General features: G+C 34.2%; 1 protein-coding gene across 1 annotated transcript in view; it reads left to right on the forward strand.

Annotated features, from left to right (window-relative positions):
• The first annotated feature begins 308 nt into the window (after positions 1-308).
• Positions 309-18,540, forward strand: part of LOC113239319 (ecdysone 20-monooxygenase) — a 45,571-nt gene continuing 27,339 nt past the window's right edge. The window contains exon 1 of the mRNA XM_026476249.1: positions 309-510. Within this exon, the coding sequence (XP_026332034.1) occupies positions 460-510 (51 nt within the window). The 5' untranslated portion in view covers positions 309-459. The remainder of the gene's footprint in view (positions 511-18,540) is intronic.

Consider the following 18,540-nt stretch of genomic DNA (forward strand, 5'->3'; position numbering starts at 1 on the left):
AAATATTGTAATGAGGTCGGATGGCCTTGAACTGATTTCTAATTTTTCATAGCCATACGTTTATCGGCCACATTATTGAGGTCGATCAAAGCCAAGAGCTAAACAGGTCGAGAAGAAAGTCGGGCGCCGCCATCTATTCGTATTCAATACATGATGTACTGCACTAGTTGGTGCTCGACATTCAAGATGCATATTTAATAATTCGTGGCTATAGAGCGTGAAATGAAGCGTTCAGCAAAGCAAGAATTAAACAGGCATATAGGGGCGCAACGTATTGGCAGTTTCGCAGTCGCTAGTGACGAGGGCCTGTGAGGCGCACGGCTCCCTTGTGCGGCGTTACACTTATATCGAGACAGATAAAAGTCACTCCTGTGTGATGTTAGTAAATAAAAAAGTGAATGAATAAAAAGCGCGTCGTGTTCCGTTTGTCAGTCTTGTCGTGAACTTTAGCCGGCAATCATGTCTCTTCCGGGAGTTTTATTGTTTTCACACTACATGGCCAGCTTTTGGGTATGTTTAAAATTGGTTTATTTTTTATTAATTCGGTTTTGTATATTTGGCTATTTATGGAGCGTAAATAATTATGAGTATTTCTTATTTATAAGACTTGCGGCTTTTGTATTTTAAAGTTTTGCTTTGAAGTGTAATTATTATTATTCGAAGCCTTTCGTTGTGTTGAACCGGACTGTGGGGTGTGAAATACGTTTCTTTTTCATTACGTCTCGTTTGGGACAACATTATGCAGATGGTGAATGTTTTTTTCTAATTATCTGTACTGTTTGTCAGAAAAATGTTTCACAAGATATAATGATTTGTACAAGATAAATAAAATACATAATACCCATTTAAGATTCATGTTACATGTTTATTAAACACATACAAAATGAAATTCAGATTTAAAAAATGTAATTGCATCTATTTAAGTGTTTTATATTTTAATTACTTATATGTTTTTGAAAATTTTCTATACTATATAAATCACTCTATTGAAAACCAAGTAAAAGTGTTAAATGAATAAATACAATTATTATAATCAAAATATTAAATTACCAAAAGAGGATGTAAAAGACTTTTTGACCCAAGTATTTTTAGTGACTTTTTTATATGTTTTTGCGAGTAAAGTTATTTATCCACCTCAGCCCAGTGATCGCTTACAGGCGACATAGGGTGGCAGCCAAAAATGTTAGATATTGAATTGTTAGTAGGTTTCATATGAATTTTGAGAACCCAGAGATATGGCATTATCACTAACTTTGTTTCTTAGTCACAGTCAGTATTTATAACGGAAGAAAAAAAAACAATGGAAGTGCCTTATCTTGTCTTACTTTCGGAACCGCTGTCACCAAAACGCACACAAACACGACGAAATCTTTATAATGATTGATTATAGTTTCTAATTTTAAAAAATGTAACAAATTCGAGATTGTCTATTTAATTTAAACTTTACTCAGTCGCTATACCGTTGAAAGTTCAATATTTTTATTGCAAGTTGCGACGTTGATTTTATATTGAATTTTTATTCAATGTGCTGCTTTCTTGCAACCAGTAGTTGGACTACGACGAACGTCGACGACGAATTCGTAATCAGAAAATTGAAAATTTATTAAAATAAGACTAACCGATGTTATGAAATACTACTACGGGTAGGTAATATTTTTGGTGACCCAACCATACCATACAAAGCGAAAATGGCGGACTGAGCTGGAGTAGGACTTTCGGGACCTAATGATGGCATGCGTCACACGCCAACTAACCACTTCTACCGTATTTATTGTTCTCTGGTATTTATTACCTTCCACGTCAGGAAGTTCTTTCGAACGTTGTATTTACTGGAAAATATTTAACCACTAAAAGTTTCTGAGATCAGTTTCAGTATCAGTTTACGAATGACCTAAGCAGCCCACAGTTAATTTTACTAGAAAATTACTGTTCAAAATACCTTTTCATTGATATTTTCGCGAAATTCGCTTTTACGGAAATTAAATTTAAAGAATACATGCAAATGTCTGTCATGTGAAGTGATTTAACATTCGAAACTGCTCAAAGTGCCTCACGATTTTTAGTAATATCAAAATATAAACACATAATTTCTTTGAAATACGTATATGGAGTTTTATGTATTTTTAGTTAGAATGGAATCCACTGTCTCCAGCAGAGAGCAAAGTATTTTTCTGAATATTTGTCAACATTGACCGCAACTTAAAATGTGTTTAAAATTTGATATTATTAATATTGGTGAATTTCTTTGGTGGTCCTAACGAATATTGAGGTCAAAACCTTAGGTCAGCTCTTCTGCACTCTCACCATTGTAAAAGTACTGCGCAATAAATTGGAGAATAAAGCTACATTTAAGTCAATTTACAACATTTGGTGTATACCTAATATAATATTGTAGCTTTTGCTTTTACTTTTAACTTATTGCTAGTATTACAATTTGTACAGTTTTTTTCTCTGGTCCGAATTCAGAAAGAGACGTTGTCTTTTCAAATCGTAGCCATGAAAGGCAAACGGCTCGAAACGATGTAAGACCCTTGGTATGTTATATACCTTCCTACGCTTTTTAATTTCAATTTATTAAGTTGCGTTTCTTTATGGACAATTTGCATTGTAATTTATCTGCCATAAAAATCGAAGCTAAGCATAAAGTGTAACAAGTTATGGCAACAGATGGAAAATATGCATTATTCAGACATTTTTCTTGTGAATTATGAAGCGATACAGCCAGCTTGCGTGTTTCAGACAAGATGTAAACTTTTTGTTTTCGGAATAAAGATTTAATTTATCTTGATGATTAGACACTTAAGGATTTTTCTATTTACAATAGAATTTTATAAACGTCTGAAAATACATATATGACACATACATAAGAAACAACGACATACACATTAATTATGTAGTCACAAGTACAGGGTGGATCACCGGAACCAAGAGATCTTGAAAAAGTCACGAAAAGGAAAGTTTCTACGTAAAGAATATTTAACTATTACTAGAATAACATTATAAGGTATGTCATGCTCATGTACGGAAAAATATATCTGGCATATGCGAGCGATTATCGTTAGCACATTATTTTTACTTAGTGTAAATGTTGCATATTAAGAAACCCTCTTTAGTTAACAAGAAAACCGATTGGGAAGTCTTCAAACGGGATGTAGATGACTTTCTAACACCTGAACAGCTTGTTATGGATGTGGAAAATATTTAATGCTTATTCACGTAGCAACGTCTCGACAGGCATGGAAAAGCTGCAAGGGAAAGGTGTGATTGATGAATATAGGAAGAAATTAAGAGATAGATTCGATAAGTGATGGTGAGTTGTGGCAGTGGGAATGAAGGAATTTTAAGACTTATGGAAGTTGATAAAAGAAAAGCCGACGAATTTGACCATCCAGGTGTCGTGTGTCTAACAACACGAACGTATGGTTTGATAGTGAAGTATGGAAGGCTATGATGTATGATAAGAAAAAACGGGCCAAGTTGGTTATTTCCTAAAGGTAACCACAGGATGTGTGGAACGATCGGTACTAGGGAATTAGAAGCGGAGTATAAAATTTGTAAAATAATAATAATAATAATCGCCTCTCCCATTTAAAAATTCAAAAATAATCTTTTAGGCCTTTGGAGAGGCGAGAATCTAAAATAGGTGTAATAATAATAATAATGATCATGATGACGATGACGATGACGATGACGATGACGATGACGATGACGATGACGATGACGATGACGATGACGATTACGATTACGATAACGATGATGATGATAATAATAATAATAAGCAATGATAATTTTATTGCACACCCACCACATACTCGTAGATACACGCCATACTGCATACTTCGGTCCGTAAATTCGTTTCAAACCAGCTAACAAGCCGAGAAGGATGAAGCAAATAATAATAATAATGTGTGTATGTTTTCTCCACAAACATAACAACTGAATATGAACCAAAGTAAGATAGACAAAAATTGTTTTTATATTATGTTTGCAAAAGACTGATACTTAAACTAAGCAGGAGCTTGTAATATAGGATACCAGGTCTCCCACCACAGACAACTTTCTCTTTCTCTTAATACTATGATTGCAGAGGTTAAAATTAAGTTTAAGGTTAAGGTTATAAAATAATGAAAAAGAAAACAAATTTTAAATGTGAACTAACTAAATTAACAATACAATTTGAATGCTTATAAACCATGCGTGTTTTTTTTTAAATGTATAAGTGTGCATTTGACCTCCATCTCACCTGATGGAAAGTGACGATGAGGTCGACGATGGAGCATGCACACCTAAATAATGCCTATTCACTCTCGCCTTGAAAAGGCAAGTTATATATAACGTCCAGGGAACAAGTCTGCGGGCAGGGAATTCCACTCCATAGCCATTCGCCATATAAATGTGGAAGCATAACGCTTCGTGCCAATCTTTGGAATATCCAGAACACAGGCAAGCCTACGCCTAGTCCCCCGATGATGGAAAGGGGAAGGCGGAATTAAATCGTGTTAATCCATGCCATGCAAACCCATAGATACAATAAAAAAGTGCAAACCATGCAAAGTAATATCGTTGTTTATGAGTGTGTTTACGCGTGTCTGTGTGTGTGGGTGTGTAGGTGGGTGGGTGGGTGTGGGTGTGCGGGTGTGGGTGTGTGTGTGTGTGGGTGTGTGTATGTGTATGTGTGCGTGGGAGTGTGTGTGTGTGTGTGTGTGTGTGTGTGTGTGTGGGTGTGGGTGTGTGTGTGTGTGTGTTGTGTGTGTGTGTGTGTGTGTGTGTGTGTGTGTGGGTGTGTGTGTGTGTGTGTGTGTGTGTGTGTGTGGCAAATGTTTGTTTGTACTAATAACTTAGGCTTTAATTATAAGAAGTTCCTCAACTTCATCGTAACTGCGTCCAACCATTTAGTGATTAACGCTCTTGATTCATGTTTAGTGAGGAGTAAAATGTTTAGTTTATTATTAAAGAAATTATAAAGACAAAAGAGAGTGAAAGAACTAGAAGCTCAAAAGATGATGAACAAAAGGACCCATTGGATAAAAGACTATCTGATAACCTCCAGGCTAACGTAAAACGCCTATCCCAATGGAAGACCGGCGTAGTGATATGTATGTTTGTGTACTCGTATATGATGTTTTTACCACAATGGTATTCATATATTTTTTTGTAAAAATATCCCGCTAGTTTGTTATTATTAGTGACACAAAGATCTTACAACGCAAACAAAATTCTTTATGGAATCGAACCAGCAGCGTCTGTTGTCACACCCGGGGCCACCACCGTTCTTAAGTATATTATACGTACGTACGCTTATTTCATATATTTATTACATGTACATATACATAATAATATGTGTTAAAGTAGCTATCAGCGGTAATCTACTTATTTTTATTATTTAAATAGGTATTAAGACAGGAAGTATGACGTATAATTTTTTTAATTGAAAAAGTGATAGTTCAAATTACGTTCGGTACATTTTAATCAACATCTAGTGTAACGATATAATATGTATAAACTGTCTGTATTAAAACAAAGATACGAGTGCCACGAAGTTTTTATCACTTATCAGTTCTCTCCAAGAAACATCGCCTTTTTTGAAAGTAGATCTCAAGATAATGTTTGCCAGTGCCATGTGGCAGACATTATCTTAGAATCCACTCACAGACATTTTGTTTGGTATTAACGATGCGTCTCTCAGGTTGTTTCTTTTTTAAATTAAATAGGATAATTGTTGATATAATATTCTGATCTAAAAATGTATCAACGCCAAGTAACAGGAAGTTATGTACTAGTCAGCAGTACGCGACAAATTATACGATTCGATGTTGATCATGCCGCTCGCTCTAGCCATATACATAGACTTAGGGTCGTATTCCAGAAGTCTACTCAATGCTCAAGTTAGGATTTGAGCAGATTTGAGTTTGATTTCAAGCACCGAAAATACGACCCTAATGGCAAGGACTTGAGTATGATTTTCAGTGCTCACTGCAATACTCAAGTCCTGACTTGAGTATTGAGTAGAGTTCTGGAATACCACCCTTAGTCCACAACACAGGTGCAATACACGTTGTACATTTTAGTTAACCCTAATTTGATTTGAAGGTTTTAATGTGTTTTCCTTATATATTCTTTGTGGGGAGCTAAACGTATTTTGATCATGGTTAAAGGTAAATTGAAACCAAATAAAGTTAGTTATTCATCCGTAACTGAAGTTTATGGTTGAAGTAGTTTGTTAAAGTTCACTGTTTCTTATCTAGCAGGTAGTTATTTCGTACGCTTGGTTTTAGTCTGAATACACCGGAAACAATAGGATAATCATATTCTTCAGTTTCTAAATAAATTGCGTTGTGTCGTTTGTATCTTCAAGATAATAAATGTTTGGATGTTTTCTGTGAAATTATTTTGCGAAGTCAGATTTTATTTATCTATGTCAAACGACATGCAGATATTTCTCAATGTAGCTTCTTTAACAGTTTATTATAAAAAGAGGATGGTTAATTAACTTTAAGTTCGTTCATGCACAGAACACGCGACGATTGGTCTCATTGCATCTTTTATTTGATGCATTTTAAGATTTATGGCACGTGTATTATCAACAATGCATCTTAGTCGATGCGAGAAGGTGGCAACTGTGCGACTGTCTACCTCTAGTAGCTACTTGACCGCAACGTTGAATATTCAGTAATTGTTCACTCATCGCGATACATTAATATTAAACGGTCGCTAACTCCCACGTCTGATTCAAGGTTTATTTTTTGTTACATGTAAGTAATTAAGAATAATTGCGAAAGGCTGAATATGCGATCCTAAGCAAAAAAGTGCTCTAGAAAATAGTTGATTCTCGTAATTTACAATTCATTCAATAGTTTACCGTGTTACGTCAGTAATCGTAAAACATTTCTTTTATTTATCCTTAGGACGGTGTAAAAACTACATACTAAATTTTCTCCACATGTTAATGTTTCTTCAATAAGTCATTAAGTATGTTTTATCATATCATATATATATACAGCCATTTACAAAAATGCAAATTAATTCAAAAGTAAGTATAAATTTTATACCGCAAATTCTGCTGTGACTGCATATTGCTGTAGGCTTCTAAATATCGATTAGGAATTGTACCGTTGTGTGTATCATAGTATAATAAATCAAGTATAGTAACTTCATACAAACCTAGCAACGTCGTGTACGAACGCACAGTTTCGCATAATCTCGCGGTGTACTCGCGTTGCGTAGCACGAGCCATCGCACGCGCTATTCATTATAGAATTCAGCCGTCTCTCGGTGTTTAAAAAATGATATCAAACAGTAGTTTTCTTGTTGTGTTTATTTGTGGTAGTTTGAATAAAAGTGTCTCAAATTCGGTATTGTTCAGCATTTAATTTCTATTTCATAATCATACTCCATAATCTAGATACCAAATCCGTGATGCTGGTATAAAAATATCGATACGTCTTAGGTACTGCATTTAACAAAGGTTATTAAATTTCAATATAGCACGAGAAATCGAGAACGCTGTGATGAACACCTTAATTTTTTTTTTCAAATTATGTGCAACTAAAATAATAATGTGTTTGCATTGGTATAAAAATATCGAGACGTCTTAGGTACTGCATTTAACAAAGGTTATTAAATTTCAATATTGCACGAGAAATCGAAAACACTGTGATGAACACCTTATTTTTTTCAAATTATGTGCAACTAAAATAATAATGTAAATAACCTTACCAACCCTACGCTCCAAGGGAAGAGTAGGCATCTACGCACAGAACCGCGCCTGCCATTATTTGGCAGCGAAACTTTGTTTGGTATGAAAACTAACTATAAGTCAGTTTATAATAAATTTACTGGACACACTTTGAGAGAGGTACCATATATACTAATTGAATTAATACTTTGTATAAAACGATTTTCTTTGACTACAATAATTTCTTGGTTACGTGATGAACAAAATATAGCTCCTTGGAATGGATTTCATCTTGATGTAACGATCCTCATAAGCCGTTGGAAAGGTAGTAAGTAACAGCCCTATTAGTATGATAATGGGTTACCAAACCGACGATGCGGTAAAGTAAAACCTTTGTGACGATGCGTCGTCGTTGACGATACAAGTTTTGGAGCCATGGCGATTTTTTATTTTGCCTTGAACGTGTATCGAGGACAATTAATATTTTTTATTGTTATAGGAGGCAATTTACGAAACTTACCTTGTGATGTAGGTGCAAATATAAAAACGAAACTAAAAATTGTCGATCAATGATCGGTTAAAATATAAGTAAAACTAAATACTAAAGTACTTTAAGTCAGGTGGTATTGTATATACGTCAATTAATATTAAACATACCGATTAGGTACATTTATTATCTTAATCATTTTCAACAGGTACTAACATGTGTCGCATTTTTGTAAATACCTAGTTAAAAATATAATGAATTATTGAGAATTGTTATCATAAAAAAATAAATTTATCAACACTATGATTGTTCAGAGAATTATCGAAATCATGCACCTACTTTTATATTTACATTACAAAAGGGGTTTATACGCGATGATATAATGTATTACGTATGACTAGAGCTAGTGCATCCTGCCCGAAAAGTCGGGACAATAAGTGTGCAAATACTTGTTTTTGTTTGAAAGTGTATATGTTTATGGGAAATGAAACTATTTTTCCGGATTTAAATCGCGTATATTTATTTTTCAAACAAACCGACGTTTCGGGCACTTTACAGGTTCCACGGTAACGGTTGACGGTTTATTTGAATGAACAAATATACGAGATTTAAATCCGGAAAAATAGTTTCACTTCCTATGTGTAACAATCGCGAAAACCTAACTAAAACCTAACCTAACTCGATATGTATATACTTATTTTATCACGAATAATTATAAAATCCCTGTTCAGGGTACAAAACAACAACAAAGTCACATAAGGTCTTATAACGTGACTATCCCAAACTGTGTTGTTTCGAAAACAAATCACTGTAATTAAATCGTACAAAGACGATTTAATTACAGTGATTTGATAGTAAAATAAAGTATATCTATATGTAGATATACTTTATATTACTATCAAGTAGAAAATAAAATACACACACAAACACACACATGTTATATTTCTCGATTCTTTGGTCGTAATTGAAGTCATCTTCATGTAAGCGGTACGCATTTTTTATAAAATATTTGATTCTCATTGACGACCTCGGTGGACTCTGGTACTCCCAGTACTGGCACTTTCCTGGTTTGAGACTAAGTAATTTGTATTGGTTGGCATTATTATTATTATTCTCATTCAAATGCGCAAATCTGCTTGTAGAATCGATCGAATTACATTACAGAAAACCTTTTGACTTTCGAGAGCGTTTGGAGAAAAGGTAAGAAAGTAGTAGTAGCAAGTGGCGATGTTGTATAGTGCATGTTTAAAGCGACTGCAGGCCGGGCAGGCGGGTAGGATTGAATGTGGGATGGATACGGCCTCTGGCCGCTGCCCAACAATGTTGTATACGTTAGTGCAAGATTTTTTTTATTTACGAACATTTTGGGGATATGAGAATTTATTATGTGATGCTAAGCGACGTTGTGGTCGAAGATATTGTGTATTTATCTAATAAATGCCTATTCACTCTAGCCTTAAATAGCCCTAAACTGTAGTTATGTTTTACTATTTGAGATAATGTCTAAAAAATTCAGGTCACATACAGGCACGCAACAATTTACGATATGGGCGGGTTAAGTGAGCTTAGTATTTGTTTTAGGGAGTGAGCTCCAAAATGTTAGGCTTACGTAACATAATATTATATACTGTTATGGATGAATGTCCTAAATAAAAATTTTTGATTTGATTTGACATTTTTTCAATTTTTTTATCAGTCGTAGAGGTTATTTTGAATTGTAATTTGGCGGTATTCGTTATTATTCATTTTCCAAATTACATCTATCAGATAGCTCGCCGCCCTCCTATCGCTGCTGCATTAGATCGGGCGCTACACGAAGGATTTCATTCGCTATAAATATAATATTTATCAGTTTAAAATCAATTTTGTTTTGATAGAACTTGATAAACAACACGAACGGATTAGTTTAATCTATGGACGTATTGTTAGAGCACGTGAAAAACTTTTTGTAGAAAGGAATTCCACGTGCTAAGCACGTCTAATGCATCATAACTTAAAGGACCAGAAAACGTAACGTAGAAAGCCTGTTAATAGGGTTCAAATAGTAAAGGAGCAATCAGTTAAAGTTGAGTTGAACTTGCTTGAACTGGCCCCGATAAATGCGGAAGAATAGACGTCGTCCGCGTAGCTCTCCACCGTTAATAGAGGGTCCATCATGACAAAGTCCACATATTCGCATGAGAACATAAGTCAAAAGAGTAGGGTAGTAAACAAGATAAGAGTCTATTATGATTTGAGATCTTTGAATAATAACAAATGTCTCACAAAAACCACAACACCTAGTGAAATTCCGTGTCAAAATTAAGAAAGCGTTCGTATAAAGCAAATTTGACATAGAATTTGGCGAATGAAAAGTGACATATAGAAAAAAAAATTTTTGGACAACCATAGGGCTCAATATTGTACTATATTAGAGAGATTGATGACACCGTTTGTAATTAGGTAGGTAATTGTGGTATTGTTACCCTCGTGTCGAATTTATCTCGCTTATTCAGACACACGTTCTCTAAATGTGATGTCATTGAAGTAAAGTTGGTATTATTCATTGTAGAGATGTAATTGGACATGAATACGATCCAAATTGTTATTGTGTAGTATGACTTATTGAGAACTGATTCTAATGACCCTATTCTTCTCTATTAAATTGAACAACGCTTAAATTCTGAAGCGATAAATGTTTTTTAGACAATAATTAAAAAAATAGTTTTTAACTGGGCTGTTTTAAATCGAATAACTTTTGCCATTAAGTATACTATAAAAAATAAAAATAAGCTTATATGTAACTATAAAAATAAAATTCTCACAGGATCTAATAAAAGGTTCTAATAAAGGATCTAATAAAAGATCATTTGAAATTTTCGTTATACTATACCGATTAAACTGTCATCTCAGTCTTCCTTAAGCATGTAGTAGCTTTTTAAGCACGCAACAGCAGCATTTTATTAGAACGAATACAATTTTAAAAAGTATTGAGGTAAATTAGTATGGTTAACTTGGGTAAATTAGATCATGAAAGATAAAGCATCATAAATTGGTCTGGATAATAAAGGTTTCATTAACGGTTAGGTAACACTTATTTTAAGCTGAATCTCTGCAAGGAAGTCTATGGAATTACCTCTATAGTAAAGATCTAGTCTCTATGGTATCTTTTGTCTTCTCAGTTTTCGCTGGTAAAATAACCCATGAGTGCACTTGAGAGGTTTTAAAATTGTTTATTCAGTGCTGTTTATACGAAGTCGTTCATTAACCGATTCAAATAAAACACGATTAACTTCGTGAACTGACTTTGATGACTGTTTATTTTGTTGGAAAGAGGGTACCTCGGTATTGATTTAATTTTTTTTTATTAATGTTGCGATTCGCTACACCACCACCCTTACAGGTCCACCTCTGATGGTGGTGCAGCAAATCACTACAAATATCTTTTATATAGTATTTTTAGGTTTACTTTTGTATTTAAATTCTAAATTTAAATGTGATTGTTTTTGGCGCCTTTTCTTCACTTTTGTTTGCTGTTTTGCTTTGATAGCTTCGTGTTTTCTAATAAATTAATAAGCTGTAAATACGCTTGCTTTGGTCTTGCTCACTGTTAGCACCTACCCTTTAACCCATAGATACAATCCGCTACAGGTGGCAAACTAGGGAACGAATCTTGAAACTTGGCAAATAGATGTAATTCCTTTTTTTTATTTGTGGTTTTAGTACTCTGCACTGAGATTATTTTATAAACCTATTTAATCCCCGACGCAAAAAGTGAGGAGGTATGAATTTGAAGCATCTGTCTGCGTATCTGTGTGGTGTCTCTTTGCGGCGTTGTAGTTTCTGAACGGCTGAACCGATTTTAAAGTGTATTTATTTATTTATTCGGGATGACTCTTAGCTATTTTTGATGAACGTGTGTTCAGGTGTTTAAGGATTAACAGCTTTCTCCCAATTAATGTAGGGATCTCAGTCATGAAATGAATATTTATTTTGTTTCCACTTGTCCGATCGACTTCAAATTCGGAAAACTATGGAAACTCGATGTAATTAAATAAGTCTGCAGAATACTCATCTACTCCCAGCCAGCCACAGCAGAACAATCGTGTTTGAGCTCATAGATATATTCTCATCGAGTAGTTGGCTTACAGACGGTGACTTTTTAGAGTAAGCTGTTTTATTTTTTTAATTAGTTACAATTTTAATTTAATTAGTTATTCATTTGTGCGTAGGTATCTTAAGTAAATGTAAAAAAAAACCATGTGTAGAAATGTCAGTTAATAAATCTGCGGCAATTTGCGAAGAGTAAAAGTAATCCCCGTGTGCCTGTCTTTGAAGTTGCAAAACCACAGATGCAGACGAACCAGTGAGACGAGGACGGCTTCACACGCGTGGTGAAAAGGAAGAGGAAGCCCACCAACCGTAACTTGTGTGGCATAGCACCAACAGGATCGAACTGTGTGCTCTGTCCGGCCATACCGACGACGCTGCTGTACTTGTCGCGTGACTACATTATACTCCACGGGCTTTTAGCCTGATGTACTCATCAGGCGAAATACACCCTGAATGTCGAGCGGTTGGAGTCCCGCCACAACGTAAATTTTAATTCGTTTGTGGTGAGAGTGCCGCCCGCAGTTTATATCGGCGATTCCGTAGCCGGGTAACTGACACCCTGATTGCGCCACGTGTCGCCGCGAAGTGCAATATCTGTAGATTAGTTATTTAGTTTATTGTTATATTATATTGTATGTATGTTAATCCTTAAGGTATTATATATATAAAGCTACAAATCCTGACTCACTTAGAAAAATAGAACGCATACTTTTTCCACCATATCGAGAACGATAAAAGATAATTGAGAGTGGAAAAAGATATTTATACCGTTGTACACGGATAGGCTCCAAGGCAAAGAATCAATTATGAGAAGACCTGAATGTGGCAATTTTTAAAATATGGCCGCCAAACAAGCGTTTGTTGGCAGTAGAAAAAAAATTGTTCTGATCCCTTTGAAAGTTGAAGAGGCACTCTAGGAGTGTTTGATAATAATTTGTGATCAACATTATATAGATTATATTATATATTACATAGAGGTGTTTTTTGGTGGCAGATGAAAATTTCCTCTGATTCGATTGGAAATCGACATGTGGGGTCTCTATGGGTGTTTAATAATAATTTGCGATCAAAATTTATTTTCGCCATTTTTCAATATGGCTGCCGCACAAACTTTTTGGCGGCAGATAGAAATTTGCTCTAATTCAGCTGAAAATCGGCAAGTAGGGGATATCCCCACATAGAGATTATGGCTGTTTAATAATAGTTTGCGGTTAAATTTACTTTTGGTCATTTTTCAATATGGCTGCCATACAAACTTTTTTGGCGGTAGATAAATTTTTTTTCTAATTCGACTGAAAATGGCATGGCTTCAATCATGATTTCCGGTAAAAATTTTGTTTCCACCGTTTTTCGACATAGCCGTAATTATTTATGTAAATGGCTGTTGAAAAACTTGCTTTGCTCGGACTGAAAATTGGCACGAAAAGCTTTCTTCCTGATAATATATAATATAGATAATAGGTATATAATTTATTTTAGAATGCAATAAAATTAAATATGATCTAAAATAAAATAATACCCTATATGAGTAATTACCATTTACGATACGCATCCCGGTGGACAGACATACAGTATTTAAAAATAGAGCTGTCTAAGGACGTGTCACATACTACTCTCAGGATTGCATTGTCAGATGCAAGCATTTTTTTCCAAAATGAGGCCACTCTCGCTCGTAACATAGCGTAAAAGCCCGGAATGCGAGCTTCCGTAATCATGTTTCACGCACTGCAAAATCTAGGCAGCTTCACCAGGATACGGAATGCGTCATTATATCACGTGCAATATGTGATAAACCTCACTGGGACATATTTATTTCTGTTGATAAAGCTATGTTGCCATTATAATTTTTTTTATTGGGAATACTGAATCGATAAGATACAGCACTAGCGTCATTCGTTCTTTTGTTTACTTGGTAATGACCTATTGGTATACAATTTGAACAACAAGGATAACGGTATGAAATTGCGTATATAGCTATCTTTGTCGTTTAATCATCACCGCGAAAACGACGAAACAAAAAGTGCTGGATTTTTGTAGTTTAAGTTTTTACATATTTTACATTATATTAGTTATTACTAATATAATGTAAAATATCACTGGTTATATATTCGATGGTTATTATTTAAGTATATCTAATTGCTCTCATGTGTTGAAAGTGTTCTCCTCGCCTTTTTTCAATAATTCATATACATGGTATAATCGTATTAACTTTTTAAAAATAAAACTAGAAATATCCAAAATTTTAACATTAAACTAAATAAATGAAATTTGACCAACTTCTGTTGTCTCCATTTTTTTCGTCCCATACAATGAAATGATTCTTATATAAAACAGAGTCGATCAGAAGTAAAAAAATGTTTTCAATATTTTTCATTTTTATGGACAACTCACACTTGACCAAATAACTGACAATGCCATTATATTTTTATACAATTAAAAGATAGTTTTATTACTTTATTTATAGCAGTTTTGTTATCTGTTGACTTATTGTTACCTCTAAGGGTCCTATTCTAGAACTCTACTCAATGCTCAAGTCAGGATCTGAGTATGGTTTAAAGCACTCGAAATCATACTCAAGTCCCTGCCATTAGGGTCGCATTTCCAGTGCTTGTATTGCCAGTGCAATCCTGACTTGAGTATTGAATAGAGTTCTAGAATACGACCTTTAGAGTAGGAAAACTAAATCTCTACAAATGTCATTAAATGTATGGGAGCGTTTATGATAAATGGATATTTTAAGTTTTATTTTTAAAAGTTATTGATGTCGATTCACTCATTAGATAACGTAAAAGTTAAAGCTTTCTGATATCTCTTATACTTATGGAATAATCGCCTGGGCACACTTAACGATTACACCCTGTATATCAATTTATTTGATTTTATTATTACTAATTTTCTCGTTTGTCGCCATGTTGTTAAAATTACTGTGCAGAACTGTCAAAATGTTTTAAACTCAGTTGTGATCTCGCGGTACTGCGATATTCTTTTGCAGGTATTAGTCGCGGGGTTAGCGATGCGACAAAAATGTGGCGTCACGGTGCTCGCTATGTTAGCTGTTAAAAAAAAAATAGATGGCGGTTTAATCACTCGAATTTGAAGCTAAATGTGGAAAAAGCTTTATCGCGGCTGGATGCTACGGAGGCATATCTATTTTCAGTGGAGCAATTGTTTTTAATGCACTTAAATGATATCTTTTTAATTAATTAATGTATTTGTGAAAGTATAAGTGACGAATACCCTTTCTTTACAGTGTAACTTTTTAATGCGCACATTGTTGGCCACACACACTTTTTCTTATGGTAACTCATTGGTAATCTTACGTTACGTGGCTCGCTTAAACGACTTTGAAAGTATTATATATACCTATATCACTGTTAATATAATAGTGGATTAACTAAAAAGTGTACTTAATCAGAATCGATGAAAAACGAATTACTTACTCCCCGTGAAAGATTATTAAAATTTATGTTTGGTTATTTTATTACAGACATGTAAACAATTTCCTACTTGTCAAATATACATATACTTATTTAAAAATAAAAGGGAAAATATAGTTTCATAGTTGAGGACTGTTTTTCCATATTCATAAAGTTTGTCTCATTTTGAGTTAGTAGAAGAAAGATGTCTATCTTTTAATTGTTTCTTACAATATTCTAACGACGATTTTATTGACGTGTAGATATTCAAATTTTAGGTTCAACTAGTTACAAGAACACGACACAATTTTTTAGTTACATCATTCAACGGTATGACGATTTTTTTATGAGTGAGGATGAACCTCCGAGTATGGTTCGTCTATCAGTAAATTTTACGAGGTTTTTGACCTAGACAACGTCTTTATATAAACAGCCATTGTTGATAAAAATAACTATAAAAATACTTTATCAACTACAAGCTCGGCAAATATGTATCTACTAAACTCTCTAATGAGAATAGTTCTTAGTAGTTAGTAGCCAGAAAATAGGTACTTAGAAAAGCATTATGAATTGTCATTATTTTTCGTTATCATTGGGTTTTTATGCGAAGAAAATCTTCCAGTGTTTTGCATTGTTTGTTCTTTAACATAAAATTGAGAAGATAATTTTATAATTATCTGCTCAATTAATTCAATTAAATCTCAAGTAGTACATAGATTTTTGAACCAGCGCGCGGCGTGGATATTTTCAGTATAGCAAACTCTACTAATTGTTGAAACCAGTTGTTAAGCATTTTTAAAATAATAGGGGTTTTAATACCAAATCGCCTATTTACCGTACTGGCCAATTTGAATTTAAATTAAACCTTAATGGTGTCAGATTTCAGAGTGAAACTATTTTCACGCGATAACTAAAACATTTTTAATTAAAAAAAAACCATTACATATATTTGATAGTTCGACTCAATTGTTTTTATAAATGGATACAGCGAAAATCAAAGTAATTTTCAAATACGAGTAGGCACATCGTGTTTACGTAGCAGAAACTGCTTGTATTGTCAATGGAGAGGATATGGCTAACGAACGCACCGTGCGTTTTTCGACAATTTCGACTTGAAAAGTGAACCACGAGGAAGACCAGTCACTAAGGTAAATAACGATGAATTGAAGGTAATGATGGAAGCCGATCCGTATCATACGACTCAGGAATTAGGGGCATGGTTTGAAGCCTCATCATTATTGCTCTATGATAACGCAACACCTCATACTGCTCGAGAAACAGTTTTAACACTACAAGACCTGCAGTTACAAACCATACTCGCCGGACCTCGCCCCCAACAGACTACTATTTCTTCCGCGATTTGGACTTTTCTTTTGCACGAAAAAAAATTTCTTCCCTTGAAGCAGTACAAAATGCCTTCACACAGTTTGTGGAGTGCAGGTCCCCAGAGTTAGTGAAAGTGGACCGATCGGGAGAGTAGACCAATTGTAACGAAGAGGTTTAAATGAGGGGTTTAGATGACAGAAATGTATAGACAACGAGGGTAAATACTTTGATTAAACAAATATATTTTACAAAAAAATTGCTAGAATTTTTTTAATTTAGAATTATTCACTACGAAATGGCAATTCCATACTTTAACCCCTAATATGAATTATAAATAAATTCAAATTGCTTTGTTTACAGCAACTAATAATATGTCACTGTTGCTTTGCTCCGTTTTGATATACAGATAATGGGCCTAATAATTTGTTTATCAATTGGTTGTTAAAATAAAAAGTCTGGTAGCTTAATAAACAACAACAATAAAATAACATTATTAAAAACATAATATTACGCGTCAAGTATTTGTTTTATTTTTAACCGATTTCAAAAAAGGTGGAGGTTCTCAATTCGAGTGTTTTTTTTTTGTATGTTACGTGAGAACTCCGGTATTTGTCAACCGATTTTCATGATTCTTTTATTGTTGGAAAGAGGGTACCTCCAGAGTGGTCCCATTTCATTTTGAAGAAAATCATCCACCTCTAAGGGTGGCTGTTCACGCATGAAGATTCATTTTTATAAATAGCGCTTTAAATTTGGCTCTAAGGAGCAATTATTCTAATGGTTGATTTTGCTATTCTCTCTATATACTTTGAGTAATGAGAACCGATTTTTATTATCTCCTGTGTCAAGTCTTGTACAGTGGCGAACTTGGGGATATTTCAATAAAACGACGTAATTCCACGTACTTATGTTTGAGGTCGGTTTTTTTAGTACCTACTCTGTACTGAGATTATTTTATTTACTTGTGTGAAGTTAATTTCATTATAAGCTTTAATGAGCTGTTAGACATGTTTCCATAGTAAGGGAACTTTATTCGAAGCGGATTCGTTCCAACTCCGTTTTTGCATATTGTTTACGTAAACACAAGGAGCGTTTGACAGCACTCCTGAATCGAGTTTTTGGACACGGCCAGTTACGCCGTAAAATATTTGTTTTATTTTTTTATGAGTTTAATTATGAAATAAATTTAAATATACGCTTTCATGAGCAGTAAAACATGTTCCTTTAATAATTGAACTATAGCCGTGTAACCAAACTCGATGTAGAGACGTGCTGTTTTTAAACGCTCATTCCACTCGTGTTGTCTCGTATCTCTAAAACCAGCCAAGTCCGTAATAGGAATTCGCTTACAGATTATTCTACGTTAAAAATTATTTTTCATCAGACTAATGTCAACCAGTTTACTAATCAATGCAAGTGAGGTGCTTGACATACTTTGTCAAACTGCAAGTTGCAAAGTGTGGGTTATATCAATGCAGTTATATTAAACAAGTCCCAGAGTTTATCTATTTGTGATTCGATTTCGGAACATAATTTTTTGAAAG

This window comes from Hyposmocoma kahamanoa, unplaced genomic scaffold (genome assembly GCF_003589595.1).
Source record: "Hyposmocoma kahamanoa isolate Upper Pololo Valley unplaced genomic scaffold, ASM358959v1 99879, whole genome shotgun sequence".
Lineage (NCBI taxonomy): Eukaryota > Metazoa > Arthropoda > Insecta > Lepidoptera > Cosmopterigidae > Hyposmocoma > Hyposmocoma kahamanoa.